A 25310-nucleotide genomic window follows, 5' to 3' on the forward strand; every position below is an offset into this window, starting at 1 on the left:
TTATTTAAAAATCTGTTTGAAAATGTTGAGTTTTAAATCTAACTGTAAAATAAAAAAGCAGCAGCTTATAGTGTGTTTACAGCATCAGCATTTTTTTCAGCAGACCCTGCACTAAATCATCAAATTATATTTCTCCATAAAGTCAATGGAAACTTTTTTAATTGGGAATATGTGTGTATACTCCAAACAGAAAGTAAAATTTAGAGAACAAAATGTAAGTCTTCAGGTCCACTTCCATTCCTGAAAGACCATTTATCTCACTTTCTAGGCACTTAATCATGGCAAGCTTAGTTCTCATCTGTGCCAAGTGTTAAAGATGTAAATTGGGCACAGCTGAGGAGAGAAGAGACAAGCAGCTTTTAGCTACCTTCAGCTTCTGTCTGGTTCAGCCAGCCTCGCAGCAGCTCCCAAAGTAATTTGAGCAGCTAGCCACAAGCAAAATGCTGCAGTAGCCCTGTACAAAGGGTGGAGGGTATCTGTTGTAGAAATAGCTATTATCAGCACCGTGTCACAGTGCCAGCGACAGCCTTGGCTAGTCTCTGAGGCAGCCCTCCAGCTATGCCGTGCTGCTAGAATGGAGCCCGCTGGGGACAAGTGACCGCTAAGAAGGAATCCGCACTTCTAGATTGCTTATAGAAACTATGCATCTAAAAAAAGCCTCAGCTGCTTTCTCACCATCCATCCCATGTCTTTTACTTTTTTGATTTTTCTTGTTATATCTCCCAATTGGAAGGTAAGCATCTGCTGAAATTTCTTCACCTTGGCTGTTCTAGATGCTGGTTATGATTATCACGTCCTTTCACTTTAGACTGTTTTTTCTCTCTTTCCTCTGCCTGCTGCTGATGCTGGTGTACTGGCATGTTCCAAAGACAACTTTTGCATGCGTGGCCTGTCTAACTTTTATCCAGATTTAACGAAACGGATCCGTACTTCCTATCAGAGTAAGTTCTATGACGGTTAGGCAAACAGCTTTCTCATGATTGGACTATGCCTGACTTAAACCCGTGTATTTGTGCTTTGTAATGTGTTTTGTTTAAACACATTCAGCTTGCATGCAAACTTACTACCTTCTGTGATGTCAACCATGCTTAATTTTGACAATTGTCTTTATTATACAGATACTTCAGATCTGTTTTCTTCTTCCAAGAGTCAATGAGAAAACCCCAGTGACTTATGTGGGGCAGACTGGGCCTTAGAAATGATTTTTCAACAATGTTACTTTCTTGATGACAGTATCTTTCTTTGGTTTTATATTCATGTCAGTGTACATTCACTTATATGAAGCATTTCTTGTTTTGCAATGGCACTGCCTGGTTGTAGTTATTAATTAATTCTTCCCTATTTTCAGAAGAGTAATGTTGCTTAAAAGAGTACCAATTGGATTGGGTGCTGTGAAATTTAAAATTTTAATCTTGGTTTGGTACTTGAATACTTGGCTTTGGGGAACCATCCCATGCCTCTGATCTTTAATGGGGAATGTAAAACGGGAATAAAAATACATACATCAAAGAGAGCTGTGAAAATTAATGTTTTTAATATCTTTAAATTTTGAGTTATAGTGATACGCAATTTAAATATTGGTATTCATCACTGCAGAATGTAATGAACAAAGCTATTATTAATTTTTCAAAAATTACTGTTCAACAGATGAGCTGTATGTATCTTAATTAACTGCAGTGCTTATATGTAATTAGGTCTCCAGGATGCCTCTTATTCATTTTACAGTAGTTTTCACAGAACAACTGGATAGGCAATTTTACATTAAATACTTGGTATAGGCAAGGTAAAGAAGTGGCAGTTGTTTTATCATCCCACATAAATACAGAATTGTGTAGCTATTAAAATAATTTGTACACTTGCACAAGAAAGTCTATTCTGTCTTTCTAGATTGTTATCAATTGATTTCTATGATTTTTATTTCATAGTACTTCATAAAAGGTGGCCTGTTTAGTTAAACAACTAGTCCAGTTACAAATTCAGCAGTCCGTAAAAAGATTTGGTGTATAATGTCTTAAAGCTTTAGTCTGGTCTGGCTAATGTCAGGTGTGTAACAGAGAACCCGAGGGACAGACAGAAGTCAAAGGTTTGGGGGCTTTCCCCTACTGAAAAATTAATAAATTCTAAGAGCAAAAATAACCAACTTTTTCATTCAAAATGACAGGCACAGAGCACAGTTTTTCATAGCTGAAAATGTATGACCTTGTTTCCATCTTCAACCACAAAATCAGAAAAGTCCACAAAATCTTTCTGTATACATCATAACTGAAGAGTATGAGTCTGACTCTTGTGCAAGATCATTAACAACTTAATTTCTTTCCTCAAAAATTATTTGGTTATTGCTTTTTCCATTTGATATTTATACAAGAGTATGTACTGTATGATCTGAAAGATGCACCAGGCAATAAGATAACAAGGCAAGAATATCAGAGACTGTAAAATATCTTGCTAAGTCATTCTCAAGTTATGTTTTGTTACATGTCTTATCTGAGTTAGGAGTTTTAAAAGGGGTATTGAGAATGGATTTAGGATTTTGCGTACAACTTTATCTCTTCTCATAAGAGATGATGATGGGAAAAGAAAAATAAATTCTTTTTGGAAATTGTGTAGTTGAAGCTGATATTATTAAGGGAAAAGCAGCAGCAGTCATGTGATAACATAAGCATTATGTCTAAAGTTTTGAGGGTTATATAAATGAAAATGGAAGTTAATGGGAAGGCATGTCAGAAGTTGATTCAATTAAGTAATGAACCAGGAAGATAATTTCATGAGGATCAGTTTGAGAAAATAAGACTTGCAGGCACTGAAGCCAAAAAAGAGATTATCAGTGAGCAAAATACTTAGACTTTTTGTCAGTCATTTTTGAGGTGATTTACAGGAAGAAACAGTCTAGTTCAGTATTCAGCCGGAATCCGAGAGTTAAAGTGTGATGTCCCAGGGATGAAACAGTATTGTGGATTAGAGTATCAGGGAAGACAGTGGTGCTGTCAGCTGCTTTGAAGTAGTAAAGAGGAGAATTCAGCACAAAAAAGCAGTTTATCTTGGCAATGTTAAATTTATGTCTGGACACTTGTGAGTAAATTTTAGAAAGACAGGATTACTACTTTAACTTGGATGGAAGTCATGTAAGTTAGAGATGCATATTTATGAATCATTCAAATATCAAAAGAAGATATTTATTGCCCTGTTTATGTGAGAGAACCTCCTCAAATCCTGGGACAAAGAGAGAAAGTATTGATGTTTCAGTCTGGGGTGCCTTGCAACTAAAGAGCGAAAGGGGAAAAAAACCCCATCAAACAAGGAAAAGAAGCAGTATGTTGGAGAGGTTTTCCAAAGGAAAGACAAAATCACCCATGTCAAGGTCATCCAATATTCAAAGCACAGTTGGTGAAATAATTGTTTCACGTCCTAGCCAATACATCTATAGAGAGCTTGGTAAGAGTAATGTATACGTGTGTAAGCTAGACTCAAAAGCAACTAGAGTGGACTTAAGGATTAAGACAGCACATGCTCTGGTTTGGGAGGTGCAAGTGGGAAGGGAGAAGCAAGAAGAGAAGAAATTAGAAGGAGAAATGTGATGAGTTCTAGACATACATAACAGCAGAGACTGAAACCAAATTGTCCTAGCAGGGAAGTAATTTGAGGAAAGTAAGAGGCTAAGGTGAGGTAAGTGCAGAGCTGGAGGTAGCTTTCTGGTGTTGATGTCCTGCCCCTTCTGATACACAGCTGCTGGCAGCCACCTGCCTTTGTAGCGAGAGCATGTGCCAAGCCAAATAAAATAAACTCTCTCTGCAGTAGTGCAGAACTGTGGTGGTGTTTGGTTGGGATTCCTTTTTTTTTTTCTTTTTTCTCTTAAGTTGAAATAAAATGGTACATGTTATTACCTAGTGCTAGATAGCAACATATATTCAGATATTAAAACAAGTACATTTACTGCATCTACAGAGATCATCCTTGCAGCAGAATATAAAAATACCAATACCAACTTGTAAAAGCAATTTGCATCTCCTAGTAGAAATTCATACCATCTGTTGGTAAAACAAGAAAATAAATTTTTGAAGCATCCAGAAAGTCAGCAAGTTTAAAAGGATGTTGATCCATAGGAAATAATTTTCAGAATGAAGAATTTTCAGTGAGATCTCCTTGTTCCTCTTTCAGGCCAGTCCCTTGAGAGGATGTGAGCAAAAGTAACCTTGGTCTGACAGGAGGACATGGAAAACTGTGTTATGAGTCATTAGCTATTAGTAATTGACACTTTAAATCACACCTGACAACACAGTAGAAGCTAATATAGGTTGAGTTTTAAGTCGACAGCTATATTCTGAACTAACTGTCATTTCAAGGAACACATCATATTTAAACACAAAGAAAACATAGTATGGAAATTCATTGTGAAGATGATGGATTAAGATAACACTGGGCTTATTTATTGGCGTGTGAATATTTATGATAAATTATAATTCATTTATTTATAAGCAAAGATGTGCTGGCTTTGGGTGCTTTTAAGTAAATAATCAGTCTGAAGGATTTAATCAGAGATAGAAATTTTAAATTATGAGTTCTTAAAAGTTGTTATGCCTTGCTATAGACAGTATGGGGTTTTTGATCCCCTAATGATGAGGAAATGGAAACTACAGTAATCTTGAAAAGTATCCATGGGACGTGGTGGGTGACCCTGCTTGAGCAGGGGGTTGGACTAGCAGGTCTTCAGAGGTCCTTTCCAACCCTGGCCATCCTGTGAAATGTCTTCTAAAGTGCTTTAATGCCTAATGTGATATAATTACATCTTGCAGGATTTTCACATTTTTATAATTTTTTTCAAATCAAAGCCCACTTCTTTATAATGTCAGTGGGTGTATCTTCTCACAGGTGGTTGTTTACATGGCCAGTCTCAGTTATTTGCCTTTAGTTTTGCTGCTGTGTTCTTGCTCTACCTGGACTCAAAATTTGCTGGGATGGGGGTTTTTGACTAGAATTAGCTAAAATGTCTTGGGACACAGATTGGGCTTACAGAACTTCAAAATGAAAATATATTTGTAATCTAACTTCAGTAGCTGTTGCAGTCTCTCAAACATTCGAGGGAAGCTGAATTGTGTGGAAATACACATGATAAATTATTGAAAAGATTTAGCTTGGTTTCCTTACAAAGGAGATGACAGTAGAAAATAAACAGTAGTACAAAGAAAAGCTTGAGAGCTGCCTTCCTCATCTCAAAGGGAAACAAAAGACATTTAATGGAATCAAAGGCAACACATAAAAATTGACAAATGTATGTTTATTCCCTTCAGTGAAGGATGATAGTGCAATTCATGGCTGTGTAACAACTTTGGGATTTAGAATTTAGTAAGATTAAAAGAGACTGGATACATGGGTGGATAACAATAAGTCATAATATTTCTGAGCAAGAAAGATTTGTGGCAGGAGAAAATCTGCTTATTTGCTTAAGCAAATAAAAAAAAGAAATTGCTTGAGCAAATCTAAGTGTCTGAGGTTAAGACAATGCCCTTGTGCAGGGCACGTAGTACCACTTATGCTTAACATGGGGACTTACTGTATTTTTATTTTTTTAAAAAAAGCATCTGTTGGTGGCCATTGTTAAAGGTGATAGAGACTTGACAAGTCATTTAGATTTGTAGAGAAGTTCACGTGTTCACCATAACCTGAAATGTATCTTTACTGTTCTAAGTTGGAAAACTGTTGCCAAACATAAAGGGCTTGTGGTAGTCTCACGGTGGTTGCTCTTGGTTTTTCAGAACAGTGGTGCAATTTGGTACCTTTCATACTGAAGTCAGTGGCACCATAATTTATACTGAGCTGTAGTATCATTTCTGCAATCTCACACACAAAAAAGAAACCGTTTAGAAGCAAAATCTGACCTGGCATTTGACATTGTAACTATCATGAATAGTAACTGCACAAGGTTTAGAAGCATTTCATTAATCACATCGTAACCATACTGTTAATATATTAGTATGTCAAATCCTGCGTTTACAAAAGAAAATGTTTAATATTTCATTTTATTTATCCAAGGCCTCTGATGCTATGCGAATGTGCCAAACTTGGTCCCACTGTTCTTTGCAGTTCTGCAGCAAAAACCAATTATGTCCCAAATCTCTAGGTACATACAGAAACACCAGAGTTGGGTAGAAGACTTGATGTAAGAAAGCTATATGTAGAGAGGGTCCCTAAATGGCTGCAATTCTTGAATTCAGTCATAACAGCAAAAATGACTGGACTCACAATTGATTGGAACATAAAATTCCCTCACAGATTCTAAGTTGACTCAAGGATTCAAGAATGCTTCTAAAAAATATATATATATACATATACATATATATATATATATGGTTTTCAACATTAGTATCTAGATTATGATCTTTTCTTGCTTAAAAATCGGGAGCAAAGATGTCTTTACTACTGACTTAATGCGCCAAATCGATACTGCTGTTTTTCCAAAGCATGCTCAAAGTTGTTCTAAGCACTCACACAGCTTGGTTAGTGGTAGAAGGTTTTTAATCTGCTTTTTTGGACTCTGGATTCTTCCCATTTCTCAGAAAAGTTCAAAATTAAAAAGATATTAAGGTCCCATTGTTTTCAATATGAAGAGAACAGCACTGGTCACCCAATGGTAGCAGATTTTTTATTATTTTTTTTTAACAAGAGTCTGTGAATTTTAGAGATGAGGATCTGTGAGCCTGAGGGTCCAGAAGCCATAAAAATTAAAATATGTCACATTGCAGGAGTCATGGTGCCAGCTTAAAGCACATTGAAAGGTTGCAATAGGACATTTGACTTCCAGGATACATACGCAGAGCGTGTGTAAACACAGTGTAGGCATGACAGTCATGCACATCTGAATGTGGATTAACGCTCCTTAGGCTCTGTGACCTGAGGGCTGAGGCCGGTTTCTAGCAGGCAGGTGCCTGGTGCTGGGCTGCCTGCCAGTCCCCAGTAGCATGAAGTGGCAGGGCTCCATATAGCAAGCGTGCACCATGGGGTACGTATGAAGGGTACATTTGAGCAGGTACGGCCGTGCCCAGTTTACCCACTCAGCAGCTAGGCCATGGTAAAGGATAGCACGAGCTCAGACTTCACACCCCACCCCGCCCCCGGCATGCCAAAAGGCACATTTAAACCTGTACATGTGACCTGTGCCAAAGGTGGAATCTTAGTTTGATCACAGAAACAAGCCCGAGCTTAAGCAGTATAAACTAAGATTACTTGTTGCCGTCTTCCACTGTAGACTGCTGAAAACAAGTTCCTCACAAGTATTTATGAACAGTACGTGAGCTATCTTGTCCTAAAATTCTGTGTTACATTCAGATAGCATTACCATTGCCTCTGTGCCCTTTAAAAAGAGCTGTCCTGTGTGAATTCCTAGAGAAGTTCCTAATATTGCGTAGTAGCAGTAATTTATTTTTTTTTATTCGCTTTCTTCTTTCACCAGTACTGGGGTGTTTTTTGGGTTTTGGGGTTTTTTTTCCTCTTCTCCCTCTGGCTTAAGGTCTCCTCCCTTAATTTTGCAGCAGTTGAAAGCATAGAGTTGTTGAGTTGTTTCACATCAGGTTGACAGGGATGAGTAAGTTCGATTCATATCACAGACATTTAAATTTTAAACTATATTTACTTGTTTTCTCTTGTTAGGTACAGTCACTCTTTGTCTACCCTGAGGCACTCAGAAAACAAACCTGAGTTAACAAGAGGCATGATTTTTTAAAACCAGACCTAAATTTCTGCAGTGACAGCCTGATAACTGCAGTTACCTGAAAATATTTGCCTCACATTTCACACTGTTTCTTTCTCCAAACTGACTTTAAAGTGCAGAATACCATCAGCCAAGAAAGTTGAAGCATGCCCTGTTAGATTGTAACTTAACTTTTTAACTCCGTTTTTCAGGCCTGACTGAACTCAGTGACAGTCCAGTTTCCCTGGAGCTAGAGCGTTGCAAGTCTCCCACTTCAGGTAAAGGTGATTGGCTTCTCTTCCTGCAGTCTGTATAAGCCATTCATGTCATGCATCACTGTGTTTCATTAATCCCAAAGAAGTGAAGTGCATAGTTACAGTTCCAAAGAGAAGGAATTACTGGAGACGTGCTTATTACATAGCACAATAAAATCCTAAGTCTATTTACTTAAAGAAAAATTACAGGTACATGATACATCTTGAGGTGAAGAGTATGAAAACATTTGAATTAACAACATCATGCAGGTGTATTCCTATATCCTCCTATTAGAGGCTTGTTTCTCTTGTTTTCTTAAAAGACTTTGACTTCTTTCTTTTCAGTAGGGAGACCTTGTAATTTTATATATATATTATGCATATGTGCATGCAGAGAAATTAGTTGAAAACCAGCAATATGGAGATGGTAAATTTTAACCATTAGAACTCACCAGTGGCTAAGTTATGTAATTTATACTGGAAGCGTAACCTCAAATTAAAATACTCACCAACCGCTTTAACCCAGCAGTGAAATCTTGGCCATTTAAAAATTTATAAACGTTTCCCATTTTACCCATAGTCCTTCAGAAGGTGGAGTTGATCTCATTCCTAGAGATTTTTTTCCTGCAAGTGCCTAGTCCGCATTGATCTCTTTATAAAAATCGTTGCTTAGAACTCCTTTCTAGTAGCTGACTTTTAAATGTGATGGAAAATAAGGAGGTATAGCTGTGATACATTCGTTTTGCTTGTGGTATGCATATCACACTTCTTGTAGTTTGGTAAGTATTGATAGATTTTTTGCCTTAGTTTCAGTAACAAATTTCCACAAAGATGCTATTCAAATTCTCTGATATTATTTCACGTATTTTACTTTATTATAACAGGACATATTAATCTGGAATGGAGGCCATTAATTAGTAACTTAGAAAAATGACACTAACAAAAGGGTTTCCCTGACGTATCAAGAACTAAAACAAAACAGCTGTTTTGAAATATATATTTCCTTGTACTATTTGCAACCGAATTCTGTAAACATGGTAATATCAAAGTGAAATATTGGTATAACACTAGCTCAAACTCTTAAGCTGGGCCTCAAACTCATGATATGGGCTTTAAAATAAAACATTTGATAACTCAGTATAATTAAGACTACTGTGTGGCTAACTGGGATTCATCCTTTCAATCCTCTCTCCAGAAAAAAGCTAGAAACTCTCTCTTTTCTGAAAACTAAGGGATCACTGACTTGGTAAACATCTGTGCATATGCTAAGTTCTATAATGATGACTGACTCCTATAAAACCTTATTTTTTCTGCAGTTAAATTCAATTTCTTATTCAGCTGTTGATCAGAAATATCTGTTTTAGATAAATTTAATATAATTTGCTCCAAAATTTATTCTGCTTTTCTGTTTTGGAGATCATTCAGCAGGGAAAACATGGGATATTTATGAATATTTCCTATTTTAGCCCTTCCATGTTGTTTTCCAAGCTATATTTGGAACTTCAAAATGGGAAATCAGGTGCAATTTTTGTAGGCAGAAACTATTATTAGAGTTAACTGCTTTTTAAAATAGAAGTTACTTTTACTGTGACTGATATTATTTTTCTTTTTTCAAATTAATGCACAACTAAAATGATTTTGCTTTGGCATACATCTTTCTAAAACTGGACGCAATCCAGTCTAGTCATCTGTGTGACCTAAGAACTTGTGGAACTACCTTGTGCTTATCAGCACAGGCTCGCAGCTACTTCAGCCTTTATACTGGCTGACATTTCTTTCTCGTAGAACACAACTTGCAGATCTGCATAGTTACAGGTTCGTCAGGCAGGATCCTTCTACTTCCAGTCTTGCCTTTGGTCTCTTTAACGTTCATGGCACACAAGCTCTGTAATGAGGTGTCCTGTACTCTGCAGAGTCCCCTGATAGCTGTGTTTGTAAAACCCGTGACCACAAGATCCAAGACTTTATCCTCCAGAAGTTCAGCGAAAACAGAAGGCACACTTGGCTGCTGAGTCAAGTGATTCAAGTTGCTGCTCAAGGAGGGTCCTACTGGGTATGGCTACGTCACCAGCCGATGAGGTTGTAAAGACAGAAGGAACAGTTTGTTTTGTTGCAGTTCATTATGGTCACCAGACCACAGCAATGCCAGTTCTTCACCTGGCAGTGAAGTTCGTGCCAGTTACCGGCCCCCTGTACAATACATATGCAAAGTGCAAACAGCCTGAGGACACTAGTCACATGACAAACGCTACGCACGTGATGGCATGCCAGTAAGCAGCTCCATCCTTAGTTCCATCAGAAGAGGAATGATTTGAGGAACAACATTGATGTGCCTGCATGCATGCTTTGAGGCTCCAGGACAATGCTTAGGAAGAATCCCTCCAGCACGCTAATTGCCAATGTAGATGCAAACAGTTTTACATCTAAGAGTCATTAGCAACTTGGATTTCAGTTCCAGTCAGGCCCATAAGAACAGTGTTGATAAAGGCTTCTTGAAGAACTTGAAAAATCTTCCTCCTCATCTCTTGGTCTGATCCTGAACATTACTTAGCCTGCCTGAACCATCTTGGTTTCCCCGAAAAATATATTTTTCCTACATCCTACTGCTTGTCAGTGTTTAAACCTCTGACTATGCTTCTGCAGAGCCAGCTTTGTTTCTTTTGTCCCCTGCCCCAAATCGGGATTAGGCATTTGTGTTCTATCACTGATAGGAGTGTTGGAGCACTGAGCAAGGGACTCCGTGCTGAAGGATGCTCCTTGTTTTACATGCAGGGCTAGTTTCTAACTCAGTACAAATCCAGCTTCTTCCATTAAGCAATATTTTAAACTTGTTTCACAAGATAGTCTTTTCAGCTGCTCCTCCTGTTCTGTTTGCTAAAGCATGGCTTTGCAGACAACGTAATTGAAAAATCAGAATGCCGTTCTGTATGTCTTTCAGACTAGAACATGAAATTAAACCATTTGATGAAAATCTTTGTGAAATTCACAGCGCCACACAGAGAGTAGCAGCAAGTGACAACCTTGCATTTTAAGAATGGTAGGCAGATGAGAATAATAATCTTCCTTAACCACTGGTATCTTAATTAAATCATTATTCAAATACTATAATGGTGGATTTCCAGTACTATACAGGAAGACGAAAAGTTAATAAAGCCATTTGAAAGATTCTGCTTATTTGTGAATATCTGAGTGGTGGTGTTTCCACTGTAAGTAAAATATATTCCAGATATAGCAATATATATGGAATAACATTGGTAAAAATTGTGGAACAATAACCCCTTTAAAATAAAACCCAAAAAACCTTATCTATATAAAGTATGTTTCATGAGACAGTGGTGCGGCACGGCATGCCATAGAACGGTATTTGATTGGCTTAAAAAACCCCACAGATCATATAAAGAACAGTGGAGGCCAGGATTTTTCAATTCCATCAGGCTATTTTCTTCTTACTTGTGTATGCCGTGTTCTTTTGATGGAGAAAGTCAAGCTGCATTTTGATCATTGTTTGCCATTTGGAGGTCAAAAGTTAGGGCTTTGTGCTGCAGTCACTCTTTGCATACATTCACGGCGCTATTGGAGAGCTCAGTAGCTCTAAACCAAAAAGCCCCTCTGAGGCGTTGTAAGCACTCCTAACGTGAATGGTGCTCTGTGGAGTAACACAGTTAATGACTACATAATGTGTTACGGAACGGTACCCATTCCAGTAAAGTTTACCTTTATTTTTATCATCTCATTAGGAAAACTTAATCAGGGGCTCTTTGGAATATAATATATATAATTGTATAATATATACGTCCCTTACTGTTTAGCCACTTCCATGCAGCTTTGTATGGAAGTAGTTGCGAATATACTGTGAGCACATGAAAATGCATCTTTGAGAGATCATTTAACTTTGTTGTGTAAGATGTGATGGACAATTTTGACTTTTTTTCAAAGACCAGAAGGAAGAACGTCATCAGTCTGTGTATAGGAGAATGACTTCTCAAATGCATGTTCTAAACTGAAAGTGCATTTATATTTTTTCTTAAGAAATCATTTTCACACTGGGGGCTCACATCCAAAATGCTTTTAATTCTATAAAGCTTAGAGAAGGCTATGTAAAGAATTCTGCAGTTGATTCCCATGAGCATTGGAACAGGTTCATAATGGCAAGATTATGAGCTTTTATAAGAACCATGATTTCCAAGCGCTGCTATCCTGATTCATTCTGCTGATGAAATCTGCTGGGATTAGGCCCATGTCATGCCAGGCTTCTGCTTTCCTACATGAAATGTTTTTAAATAGCTTTGTTTTGAGAAGAATATTATTAAATTTCTAAAAGTTGCCTTTTTTTAATTCATGGGTAACTGCAGAGTAGCTGAAGAGATGTGGCTCAGTTTGAACATTATATTCTCCTGGAAAACAAGCAAGAAAGTAAATTTTTCAAAACATTTTGTGTGCGTGGAAAACAAAGAGTGTAATTTATTTTGAATCTTAATTATTGATAACACTGCCAGCATAACCATTTCTACTTATTGAAGTAAAAACAATGTTTGCTAGTCAGAAGGCAAATTAATCGTTAAAGGGAGGTTAGCTCCTGCACCGTGAATACGAGGTGCATTTTATCACTTGTTCCAATACGTGAGGGGAGTTCGGATCAGATGAATTCGCTCTTACTTAAGGTCTTGAGAAGGGATGTGTCCGTAGGGATTAGCAAGGAGCAGGGAGCAGTGTGAGGTGGCGGAGGGGAGGAAATGGGGACCTGGGTTGGGGCCGTGGTGGTTGGCGCAGGGCTGGCCCCCGTGCAGCCCGTGGTGCCTGGCTCAGGGTTCCAGGGGGCTGGAGCTCGCCAACGGGGGCGAGTGGCCGCTCTGGCCTGGGGAGGCAGGAGCTAAGCAAGGGAGCAGGGTGGCTCTGGGGGTGGTCACCAGGACTAAACATGGCCCGGTGACTGCCAGGCAGGTCCAGGGACCGGGGAGGATGTCGGTCCGGGCACCTGGGTCCGGGTCAGCAGGAGTGGCCAGGCACAAGTGGCAGTGACGTGGCAGGAGCTGCAGCGCAGGGCAGAGGGAGTCAGGGTCAGCTTGACAGTAGCTCCTACGGGAAAGTGCTGCTGAGGCCACCAAAGCAAATGGGCAGCCTGTACACTGACCCCCAGCAGCCAAATCTCCAGGACCTTACTGTGTACCCTGTCCAACCAGGTAGCTAAATATTAGGCTCTTAAATCCATGTTTTAGCAGTGGGGAACTGGGACTGATATTCCAAAGTGTTGGGGAGGTGGAAGCTCCCTAACAGAAAAATAGCTCTATGAAGTCACCTTCATTATAAAAAATATCAAATCCTCTGACTACGGTCCTGCTGTAGTAGCTGAAGGAAACACCACCAAATTCATAGCTGCAAGCACGCATTTGTCGGTTGTGCCTTGGTGTTGTCGTTGAAAGAGTGATGGGAGCCGTATGGCTGTGAGATAGGATGTTGTCAGGTCTGGAGAGCGGGGTGCTCAGCTTAGCTAGCTGCCAGACCGTACTTACTAACTCTGTCTGTGCCTCTTTCTCATCCCACAGTTCAATAACTTGACTTCTTACACATTAAGATCTTTTGGGCAGGGGCTGTCTGGCCCTTGCACTGTGGCATCACAATTTCTGCTGGCTGCCTCCAGCATGAATGCAAACAGATAACGGTAACAAACCACTCTCCTATCCTCTTTAACCTTTATACTCCATCCTTAAATTAAACTGGTTTTCAAAAGCTCTTTCTCAGCAAGATAGGATTACATGCATGATCCTCCTTTATAATAAATGTAGAGTAAAATATACACGATTTGGGTACTAAAAAAAGGTTACATAATATCTGCATTCTGGCCTGTTTAACAGTAAAAGGTTAGTTTTACCTAATAAAAAAAAATAAGCACAGCTTTAATCACAGTAAATCATGAAAGCAACCAGCTGCTCCTTTTGTTTTTACCTTTAAAGATACTGTCTATTGACAGGGGTCCACGCTCTGTCCTAGCACAATCATGTCCTACACCAAAAATTTCCAAATTTGGTGATGGAGATATCGCTAGGAGTGACTCCTGGCATCCTCAGCTGCGCTTCCTGCATTTCCCTGCGCTGTGTCTCCTTTGGCCACCTGCTCCCCATGTCCTCTATTCCAGCGCTGTACCCATAAACCAAGTCATCAGCTATATATTCCTTTCCAATCCTCGGCCGGCTCAGCATGCTCAGCCTGTTAGACGGCAGCCTTCAGTGTGGTGTGCCCGCTCTGACTGCGCACAGCTGTGGCAGCTCCCAAATCAAGCCTGTTTACAGTCCTTCAGCGGAATCAGAAAATGCACGCTTTGCATGTGCCGTGTGAGCCTGCACACAAATAGCTGGGAGCTATTTCTGCCGTCTTGCAGTTCAGACACACATACGGCAATTTGGGAACAGCTGTGGCATATAACACAAGACATATAATTCCTGTTGTACAGAAGCACCTGTAACATAGAAATTAAAGCATTAAATAAACCACCAATTTGCAAAGCTCTAAGCCTCCATGATGACAGCACTAAAGAAGCTCCTGATGTTATTTGCAGCTAGGTTTTATAGCTCTGAAATATCCTAATCTAGATCCTAGTCTGTTAGTAAAGTGTCCTACAGTCTTCCTTAGGAATTGGGAATCCTTTTTCAGCAGACTGGTTGGGCCAGATGTTGTCCTTCCTTTAAAAGGAGGTTTTATCACAAATGATGCTTTTTTCTCTATAGCAAAGCCCTGATTTTTTGGAGCAGTATCCTCCATCCAGTCTGCAAGAGTGTATGACAGCTGCTCAGATAAATGGAATGGTTTTAAAAGGCTCTTCTGAAAATCAAGCTGCTGTTAGTGTGTGTGCCTAAAGTGGACGTGGGAGCCTAACACTCGGTATCTAAATTAGAGAATTTTCACGTAGTAGTGTTAGCAATGTGTATTTTGATGCTGGGTTGATCTGAAGAGATCTTTTCACCTTGTCCCAAAGCATCCAGTTAAAGTGACAGCTAGAAATGTGTTACTGGGAGGGCTATCCTTTCCGTGATATTTCAGTGGTGTGTTCTGTCTCCGTTACCTGTACAATATGCCCGCTCTTTTTCAAATGGTATGGTTGCGAAATGTTGCTCAAGAGCCTGAAGGGCTCTTCTGCTCTTCCCTGAAGAAAGAAAAAAAAAAGCATCTAATGTAGGTGTCAGCTGATATTTTCTTCTACCACATTGCAGGCTTCGTAGTTTATGACACCATGAAAGAATGAAACAGAATTTCTTTTTAGGGGCTCTGTGACTTGAAATGGTAAGTGGCTGTTCTGGGCATCCTTCTGACCTAAAAGCTTATTAAATAGAAATGACAAAGGACTTGTTCCTTATATTCATGTGTCCCTGTGTTCCTGTCACTATGATACTTACCGTGTGGGACTTTCTGTAGAAGTATAATAGTTAGCTGCCAAAAACTTTATTGTTCACTTCTAGTAACAGACAGTATGGGTAAGGGGTAAAAGCCAGAAAACAATGTGACCAAATACTGAGTGAATGCAAAATGAAAGAACCATATTGGACATTAAGTCTTCTGAATAATTAATGAAAGATTTCTTAAGGCATTCTTTTAATAAACTTAATGCCATTTTGGCTGCTACAAGACATGCTTCATTTCAGTTCTCGGGTGTTCATTGTTTAAAAATGTGCTCGCATATAAGGAAATGAAAACATTTTTGAACAGAAGCAAAATCATAGTTTTCTTGCATAATTGGAACACAACAGACAATTAAATTTTCAGTAAATTGAGTGTAATATTTTGTTGTCTAGATAACACCATGTTATATCCCAAAGCTGCTGTATTTCGTTTCTGTGCAATCTGTCTTCCTTTCCGTGATATTCCAGTGGTGTGTTCTGTCTCCATTACCTGTACAATATGCCCGCTCTTTTTCAAATGGTATCTTGAGGTATGATGTCATCAGAACTCATCATTTCATTGCACCCTCTTATTAAATTGGTTTCCAGGTGTTTAAATATTTGTGCTATGGTGCATAACCAGCATTTGCAATATTTGCCTTAATCTCATTTGAGGTTTTTTTAATCATTCCTGTCATCACAAGGTAAGATATTGCAGCACACAGCCAAAGCTGTGTAAAGCACCATTCGCTTCTTGAGAGCTGGAGTAATGTTTATTCCAGTGCTTCTTTGTTCAGTTACATTCATTTTGCTGAATGGTGTACATGAAAATATTTAAACCATAATTCTGCCTTTATATGCTGATTTTAAAAAGTGCTACAAATTTGCAACATGATGTTAAGCACAAGATGGCATGTTGTTGTCCCTCGCTCCTTTTTCTTTCTTACTTATTAACAACTGCCTTTCTCCTTTTTCTGTTGTTTCAGTTAAAGGATCAAGAAAGTTAAGTCTGCCAACAGATCTTAAGACTGATCTTGGTACGGTAGGCGAAAGCCAACAGCTTTAAACTTCCTTACATTCATTGGCAAAACATTTTACCAACTGATTCATGAGATAACACAATAACCTCGGAGGCTTTGTCTGAAAAGGCTTTCTAAAAACCACCTATTAACCCATACAGTTCTGTTGGCAGCTGTCAGCATTTTGCTTGTTGAATATTTATTTATTTCATGTAGATGTATTTTGTCAATCATTACACACTCTGTGTGTAACATTTTACTATGAAAAGGCTCCAGGACCTTTTGCCTGCTTGAGCCATTATAACTGCTTGTCAGTGATGTTTATCTCTGCCTGTAACACCCAATGCATGCGCTAGTCTGTTTTCTTTACTTGTACAAATTCCAAGCCACGACAGTGATAAGACGGTAGTACATCTGTAGTTTATAGTGTCTTTGAACTTCTGAGAAGTCAGATCAGAAATCAGCCATTTGTATCTCAGCCCTCTCCTTGAGACTTACCTCACCCAACTGATAAGTACACAGTTTGTTGTTACCTTTTTCTCAATTTTTCTTTAATATTTCAGTGGAAATGCATAGTGAGAGTAAAAATTTCACCTCAAGAAACCTAAAATGAAAATTCAACATCTTGCCTAACCTAAAAATATTTGGAGTAGATAATGCCCTCTTAAATATCCACATAAAGGGGGTTGCTCCTGGCGTTCGGGTTGGAATGTGTGGTTCACACAAAGATTTTTATACTTGTCTTTAAATATTCTCAGTCTCAAGAAGTCCTTTCTAGTTTTGCTCTCATGGGAAGTTTCTTGTGTAAGATGACTGAAAAAGCCATGTAGCCATGCCTCATTACTTTGAGTGTCTTTTTAGAGATAGAAATAAAAGTTAGATTACATCCTTGCATAATGCAGCTGAACTTAATTTCTGTCACTAGGAATCACGTGCATGTATCAACCAACGCAGCACTGTTCCCCAAGGCAAAAGGCAGGGTAATAAACGTGTCTTCCACATTATAAATGACTGAAGAACTTGGAGAACTGCTAATAGCTCCTGATAAAGATTAAGTAAATAAATGTTGAAAAATCACTGGGAAATTCAGATTGTGCAGGTTTCGTGTACAGAGGGATTTAGTTGGAATAACTTACTCCATCAACTGTGATGTTTAAGAAACTAGGAATGTAGGAATACACACAACCAAAAAAAAAAAAAATGAACTATTGTAATACTCATAATACTCCAAAAAGGTAAAAGGAGTGATGTAGGCAGCTATAGACCTGTAAATTAATATTTATCACTAAATAATTGGGCAGCTATTAAGAGGGTAGGCAAATACTTAGACTACCAAAATAACCATAGAGTAGGACCTAAGGCTAAACCATATTCCACGGATCAAACTTATTTTTATCAGTATTATTAAAAATACATCATCTTGAAGGATGCATAGCATGAAATAGATTTAGATCCTAAATCATAACACAAAAGAAAGGTAAATTTTATCTGTAAAAGACTGGATTTATAGATTTTCAGAAATGCAAGAAACAAATTGGCTAGAAGCAGTGAGGGCTTTATTGGGTCATATAAAGAAGTTGCATATCAGAGGTAAAAACTGCCTTATCATCAGCTTTCCTGTAATCATGCTGGGAGCTGGACAATATTGTAACCATTAAAACCCCCAGGACTGGGGAGCAGGACAACTATGTACAAAAGGAAAGCTGTAAAAGTTAAATCCAACCTAAGAGCATAGGAGGCATGATGGTCCATCTTAAATGTATGACATATGTAGGGAAGTTTGAAGATTAATGAAATACATAATCCTGTCTGTGATTTTGATTTCAGAACAGTCATATTTCTACCATTCCTCTATTTATCTGTACCCATTGCATTTTAATACTGTAGAACAACTTAAATATAAACTAAAAATAAGTCTAAGAAGGTCTATTTCAAAATCTTGCAGAAACTGGTGGAACTCCAATAATTTCAAAAGCTTCAAACACACCAAAAGGTATTATGAAAACTGTCACTTGAGCATTCTGTTTGTTGTTACTGCCACAGCTACTGGGGACTCTGTACTCATATTACCAAGAAGCCTGGTGGATTGCTAAGGATAAAGTATGTGGAAGCAACATTCAGTGTATAAACTGGCAGATATTCATGGCTAATCAATGCAGAAGAAGGTTTTAAAAAAAAAAAAATCCTGAAACAAAACAGAAAAACTTATTTCAGTTCTCCTTCCTGACTGTCTTTGAAGGGCAGAAGATTCCTGTTAATTACTCTAGCCATTAAAACTGTGCTGAATTATAGATAGCTTAGTTTACAACAGGCTGGAAAAAGCCCTTCGTTTCCAACACAAGAAGCTAAATTTAAATAAGAGTTCCTGGAAAAGGTGATGAGTAATGTCTGCATTTCATTTCATTTACTTCTGCTTCAAAATACCCTGGCTATGCTGGCAGGGCTCTTAGAGATTATCTAGCCACTGTTTGGCTGTTGCCTGAGGTTGTACCCATAGTCTGAATATTCAGGGGATAACAGTACTCTCTGGTCCACACTTTTTGTAAAGATACTCTGGCCACCATTTTTAAACGGTAAGGTAGCGTATGCCCATCGCATTGGCCCTGGCTCATAGCTCTTTACAGAGTGCTGATGCATCACCTGCTCTCAGCACCAACTGCAGCTAGTTGGGAAGCACATTAGCATTTGGCAGCTTACAGTTCTGCTCCCTTCTTAGGGTCTGGCTCATGTAATGTCCTTACTCTCATTTTGCTTTGATTTGTAATAGTAGAGATTAAGTAGAAATTAAATCTATTTCAGGTGGAGGTGCTGCAAGTGCTGAAAATTGCTTGGGGAGTAGTTTGCTAGTATTTAAGGGAATAATCTGATGACTCAGGGTGTTCTAGTTAAACCTTGTCAGGATTTTCATGACTTAAAGGTACTTTGGGACTCCATTTCGACCCTTGTATGACTGATAAAGTCAACCTCAGCATCTTTTTATTTCGATGTAGTGATTATTGTCTGCCCTTGCCGAAGAGTTTGTCCCCTGTGGATGCCATATCGCCAGAGAAACGGGAGACTCTGCCATATGTGGGGCTGGATACTGCAGACCACAGTAACCCAGGGTTTATTCGAGTTGGCCAAAGAAAAACATGACATTGCTGTTGCCTGTACTGTACAGTTTCCCTGTTATCCTGCAGAGGCAGCTCTGCATGATAGTATCTTTATTTTTTAACCTAATACTCTTTCCCAAAGTTTTCTGAAAAGATCATCTACACTTCCATGCACTGTTGCAGTGAAAGGAATGATTTAATCTAATTTAATCAGGTGGAGAATCTGGGATATATCCAGACACATACAACTGCTTTAATATGAGAGTTTTCTAACTTTGCTTCACCAGCCACTTTAAGTATCAGCTTGTAATTTTCTTTTTGTTAGTATTTCTGCTTATATTATTAAAAGCTTACAGAGTTTCCAGCTGATCACAGGGAGCTAGACAAAAGTCCTAACTAAAGGTGTAGATACTTGGTAACTGCTGATTTTTGTTTAATTCCTGTGAACAGATGGTTTCACTGTACAAATTTATGCTATCACCTAGATTTTATTAGCCAAAGAACAAAATAAAATGCAATTACAGACAGACATCTTCTGTTTCCTCTTGCTAAGCTGTAATCTTCGAACGATTAATATAATTTTTTATGCTTTCTGCATTTATAAGCAGTGAATGAATTCTTTAGCAGGTCAGAGTTAATGTCTCCCATTTTATACAGCAGTGAAAAACTAGACAAAGTACCAAATAAGCTTAGTTTTTGCAAGGATTTGAGAAATGTCTTCTGATGCAGAGCCCAAAAACTTCAATTCGGAAAGTTGGCTTCATAAAATATGATTGTAGGGGTCAGACAATGGAGCTTTGGTTCTAACCCTGCATTCCACTTTCTATGAGGTTTGTGGAATCTGGTTGTTCTTTCCTTAATGCTTTATGCATATCATAATAGAATTATAATATGAAAACATCCGTCATTCAATGCCTTTGCATTTCATTGCAAGGGTAGTGTCACTTCCTGGGTGGTCCCAAACCTATGAAACAGTACCCAGATATCATAAAGAAGACCTGATTTTTATTTTAAGGATAAGCAGTGGGGTTACATCAATGCTTGCTTTACCCTTTCAAAGTATTTTACAGCAGACATTAGGCACTGGCAAAACTTTGAAGCTGTATTGGGCAAATAGGTAGATTTTAAGTGGAAAGTTCTAGACTAGTTTTCCTGGATCTGTGATTCTGTTTACAATGCTAAGGAACATGTCAGAAATTTTTAAATTGTGTGAGTTGCTGTCTGACATTTTTAGAAAAGGCAAATCAGACGTCCAGCAGTAACAATGCTTTTCTTGCCTTACTTGGCAATATACATTGAAAATTTTATGTCTTTTTACACTCAAAGGGTTTTGTGGACTGTTCAGTGTGTATCGTCTTCTAGAAGGGTAATTTCTATTCAATTTCATTCTGAAAATAGCAGCTAACTTGAGGAATCACTTAGAATTATAGCATAATTAAAGTTGGAAGGGACCTCTAGAGGCTGTCTAGGCCATCACCTCGCTCAAAGCAGGTCTGGTTGGAGCAGGTAGGTCAGGACAGTGTCCAGCTGAGTCTCAGATGCCTTCAAGGACGGGGGGTACACAACCTGTCTGAGCAACCTCTTCCAGTATTTGATCATCCACACCAGAAAAAAGTTTTTCCTTACATTTAACCAGAATTCCCTGTGTTCCAAGTTGTGTCCTTTGCCTCTCATCTGATCACCGTGCCCTCTGAGAAGTGTTTGGCTCCATCTTCTCCGCATACTTGGATCAGGTAGTTGCAGACAGTGATAAGGTCTCCTTGGTCTTCTCTTCTTAAGGTTGAAAAAACCCAGTTCCGAGCCTCTCCCCTTCCATCATGTGTGCCAGCTCCCATACCACAGCGTGGTGGACCCCTGCTGAACTCCTGCCTGTATGTGCATATTTTATGTGTAATGGGGAGCCCAAAACTGGGCACAGGACTTGTGACACAAGTGCCAGAGAGAGGGGGACGATTACATCCCCCAGGCTGCTGGCTGTGCTCTCACTGATTCAGTGCACAGTGCGATTTGCCTTTTTTGCTGCAAGTTTGGTTGCTATTAAGATGAAAAACATTGTAGGTTGGATGAAAGTCTTTTACAGAAATGGTTTTAAGCATTTGGCCTCTGCAATTTTGCATTTTTCAGGTTTGTATTTTGATATTCTGTAGCTAGAACCCTACTAGACAAGAATCTCTTTCATCTGCTGAAGGTCAGGTGTATGACGGCACCGGTTTCTTCCTTAATTAAATAAGGAAAGGTTTATGGTAAAAAATTTTTAAAAGAGAAACTGTATTAACAGATACATTAGCACCCTGCCAGTTCAAATAACCAGAATAAAAAAAAAGAGCAAGAAGAGCTGACCACCAGGTTAACTGCTGACTATTACAGCAGAGTAGGCATGTGCTCTGTGGTTATATTTCAAATGCCAAAAGGGGCTGTGTTCTGAGTTCTAATGCTTCCAGATTTAAAACAAACAAACAAAAACCTGATATGGGAGATTCAACAAGCAAGTTGTTTAAAGGAAAGGTAAGTGCTTAAAATTATCAAAATTATACCCTAACTAAAATGTTTATAACTGATAGTTAAATGTAGTCACGAAGGAAAGGCAGTAAAATTTGTTAGCTGAAACAACAAAACAAGCAGTGAAGATCATCATACATTGTCGAGTTGATAATAACAAAATGATAGGGAGCTGTTAGGCTCACAGTGTAATAGATATTCTCTGTTCCTACGTTCTCTGTTTTCACTTCAAGAGGAGTTCCTTACTGAGGACTCTCAAAGGTAAGTCATTTTTCCACCCCTTTCAAGCAGTGCCAACACATACATAGTATTCTTCCATTCTGTGGGCTCTGTGCAATTCTCAGATTGTAATTCCCTCCAGCAACCAAAATCTGGGGCTACGTATAGATTTACCAGACCTGCCTGCACCCAGAGGTCCTCTCTAGTGAGTAATCTGGATTGGGACTGAGCTCTCACAGTCCGTCAGCTGTAGGCAGAGACTCGGGCAGGAGGCAGGTGGTCCTGTTGCCTTGTTTGCACTTCAAGCACCATCCAAAGTTTAGGAAGTGACCTGTGTATGCAAGCAGAAGAGTTTTTAGAGAGTAATAATTTCCCATGTGTACTTTTGACAACAAAGTGATACCAAAAGAAGGATAAATAATAACTCTAAATCAGGGGTTACCAACTATAAAATTTGGGTTTGCAACACTAAAATAAGAATGAACACTTGTTACTGATTTATTTATTACAGTGACCTGGTATGAAATCTGTCAAAATCTATGATGTATAATGTTAGCGAGTTTGGAAAAACTTAGGGTTTTTTTTTTAGGATTGTTTCATTGCTGCGTTAAAATTGTGTGTAAATCTAATTATATTTGGAATGCCTAAATTGACCATGCCTATGCTTTTTTCTGTTAAGTATTTGCAAGCAAACTATGTATATGTTAACATCTGTGAAATGGTGCTAGCTCAGTTATTTCAGACGTTCTTACCTCTAGTTAAAAACAAAAGGTTTTGGAAAAATCAAAGGAAGAATCTCTGAAAGAACCTGGTTAGAATAGACTACACTTTTGTTATAGTTATCTTGCATTATGTTTATTCATTTCAGATGGAAAGGCGGAGTTTTGTTTGGAAAGTCTCCAACATGTATGTGTCATGCTTTATTTTTGCCATGTTTAAGTTGAAAAAATGTTTCTGATCCAGCCTCTCTGAAAAATCTTTCCTTTGCAAAACCAGAGAATTAAACCCAGATTTTTCCATCTTGAAAATGCAGGTACAATGCTACTAATGAGGGGTGCTCAGGATTGGTTGTTGATATCCTAGGTGGTCTTGGGGTTCATCCACTCTACATGCATGTTTCAGTGTTGTCCTCTGTACAGCTCGGCGTGTTTCGTAATGAAATCAAGCTTTCTGTCTGCTGTCCTGTTTGTTGCACAAAGCACAGCAACAATTTACGTTACATTATGCTGTTGAGGCACGCTGAGACCTGTGAACTTTCTGAGACATTCAGTCCGGTAGTGGGGTGTTACCTGATGGCTAGAAATTCAGCAGAGGAATCTAAGGAGCAGACTTAGATACAGGTAGCCAAAATGTTCCCACTCTTCTCAGGGAACAAAGCTAGGTATATTTTTTAGATTTGCACTGCCGGGTTTGGTTTTTCAGATATGATAAGGCAGAAGTAATGTTATGACGTGGTAATATATTCTTAGTGTTCTTCATTTGTGTTGTTTTGTATTTTGGTTTCATTATTCATAACTGCAGGGAAAAATACCAGTTTTAAAAGGGGGTCTGTCAGTGACAACACACAACATTTTCAACCACTTCACAGTATTTTATTTCTCAGAAAAATAAATCTGTTCACCTTGCTTTCAAAAAAACGCTAATATCTAGAATCAAGTGCACGACAGGAGTTCATTACCATGAGAAGAATGCCGTTATATTACCCAGGCAGTGCATTACAATGACAGCACATTATGCTCTTAGTGCGGACCTAAATGTACGAGCGGTATGTCAATAGGGCAATTCATCCTTCTCTTCAAACTGATGAAGGTAAATAGACGCTTTTGCTGGCAGGACATCTCTGCTCACCTCTTCTGCTAGGGCTCTTGCCTCCTGCCCTGCCTGGCTGGCAGACCTGCACCAAGAGAAAATCATGATCCTGACTTGAAAGTGTAAGGTGGCTGTCTGTGTCCTCACTAATGAACGACCACGTGCCTTGAACACCAGTTTTCATTATTTTGCATGCAAACCTGAGACCGTTCTTCAGGCCAGTTCTACAGTTAGGAGATCTCTTTCTTGATTTAAATAGGTATTTCTTTGCTGCGTAAAGAAATCAGGTTAGTCACACCCATAGTTATCGCCCAAAATCTAATTTGTTGATAATACAGACAAATTCCCCAGAGGAAACTTTTCCTCCCTTTAACAGTAGACATTGCGTTCCTCAGGGTTGGTTGAGGAGATTCTCTGGGACTCATTTTTCACGTTCCTTCTGCTCCATATTAAAGCATCTGTCTCTGGACCTCTCGCCTGCTTCCTTTATTGATTGCTTTGTTACAATTTAGGATGATATTACAATGCTTCTAATCACTCATGTTTAAATTCCTTTGTTCTCAGCCTCTCTCAGATCATTAGTAAAAACTGGTTTTCAGCTAGTTTTCCGGTCAGAATTTATCTCTTTGTAGAACTGAGAGAAATGGTCTTAATTTTTTTTATTTATGTCCAGTGTAACACAACTTGCTGGGCAGCAACTGCAAATACATGTTTTTCCTTTCTTGCTGACATTTTTAATACATTTGGTTTTAACAAGAGATCAGCTTTTCAGTGCTAATGTTTTGGTTCCTTTTGCATTTTGCAAAGGTCACCCAGTAGTTCAGAACAGTGGTATGACAAGACAGGTTGTGTAACATATACATGTTACCGTGTGTAAACTAAAATCAGCATGTGTATATGTAATATGCTCCCTGCCTGTGTAATACTCCTCAAAACAACAAATTTGAGGCTCCAGCAGGCTTGCCGCTGTCACCTGGCATGTGCGATCTCTAGTGGTTTCACTAAGTTTGCGGTAACTAATGTTCCTTCTTTGGTTCCTCTGAATCTCATAGTCTCGCTGGTATTTGGTGTGACACACTGGCCTTCCATTCAGCACTGTTGTTTCTTTTTTTAAGCAGTTTTTGGGGTGCACGCTGCACTGAATGGTGCTACTGTTTGGTAATGGGGATAGCTAAAGCATTTTTAATTGTTGGGGGTAACACTGAGAGCCCAAAGGCAAACCACCAGGACCTGCGCAGTAGCAGCAGCACACGGAGAGCATTAGAGAATTTTGTGTCATGAACTTGTCTTATATATTTTAATATATCTTAGATAGAATGTGTGGAGATAAATCGGTATGAAATGGACTAATACACTGTGGCATGGGG

General features: G+C 38.8%; 1 protein-coding gene across 4 annotated transcripts in view; it reads left to right on the plus strand.

Moving 5' to 3' along the window:
* Window positions 1–25310, plus strand: part of STXBP5L (syntaxin binding protein 5L) — a 203097-nt gene that overhangs the window by 152284 nt on the left and 25503 nt on the right. The window contains exons 19-20 of one of the 4 annotated variants that reach the window (XM_056339640.1): window positions 870–941; window positions 7894–7965. In XM_056339640.1, coding sequence (XP_056195615.1) covers window positions 870–941; window positions 7894–7965 — 144 coding nt within the window. The remainder of the gene's footprint in view (window positions 1–869; window positions 942–7893; window positions 7966–25310) is intronic. The other 3 variants (XM_056339641.1, XM_056339642.1, XM_056339643.1) reach the window with 3 other exon arrangements.

The sequence above is a fragment of the Falco biarmicus genome, chromosome 5 (genome assembly GCF_023638135.1).
Source record: "Falco biarmicus isolate bFalBia1 chromosome 5, bFalBia1.pri, whole genome shotgun sequence".
Taxonomy (NCBI): Eukaryota; Metazoa; Chordata; class Aves; order Falconiformes; family Falconidae; genus Falco; species Falco biarmicus.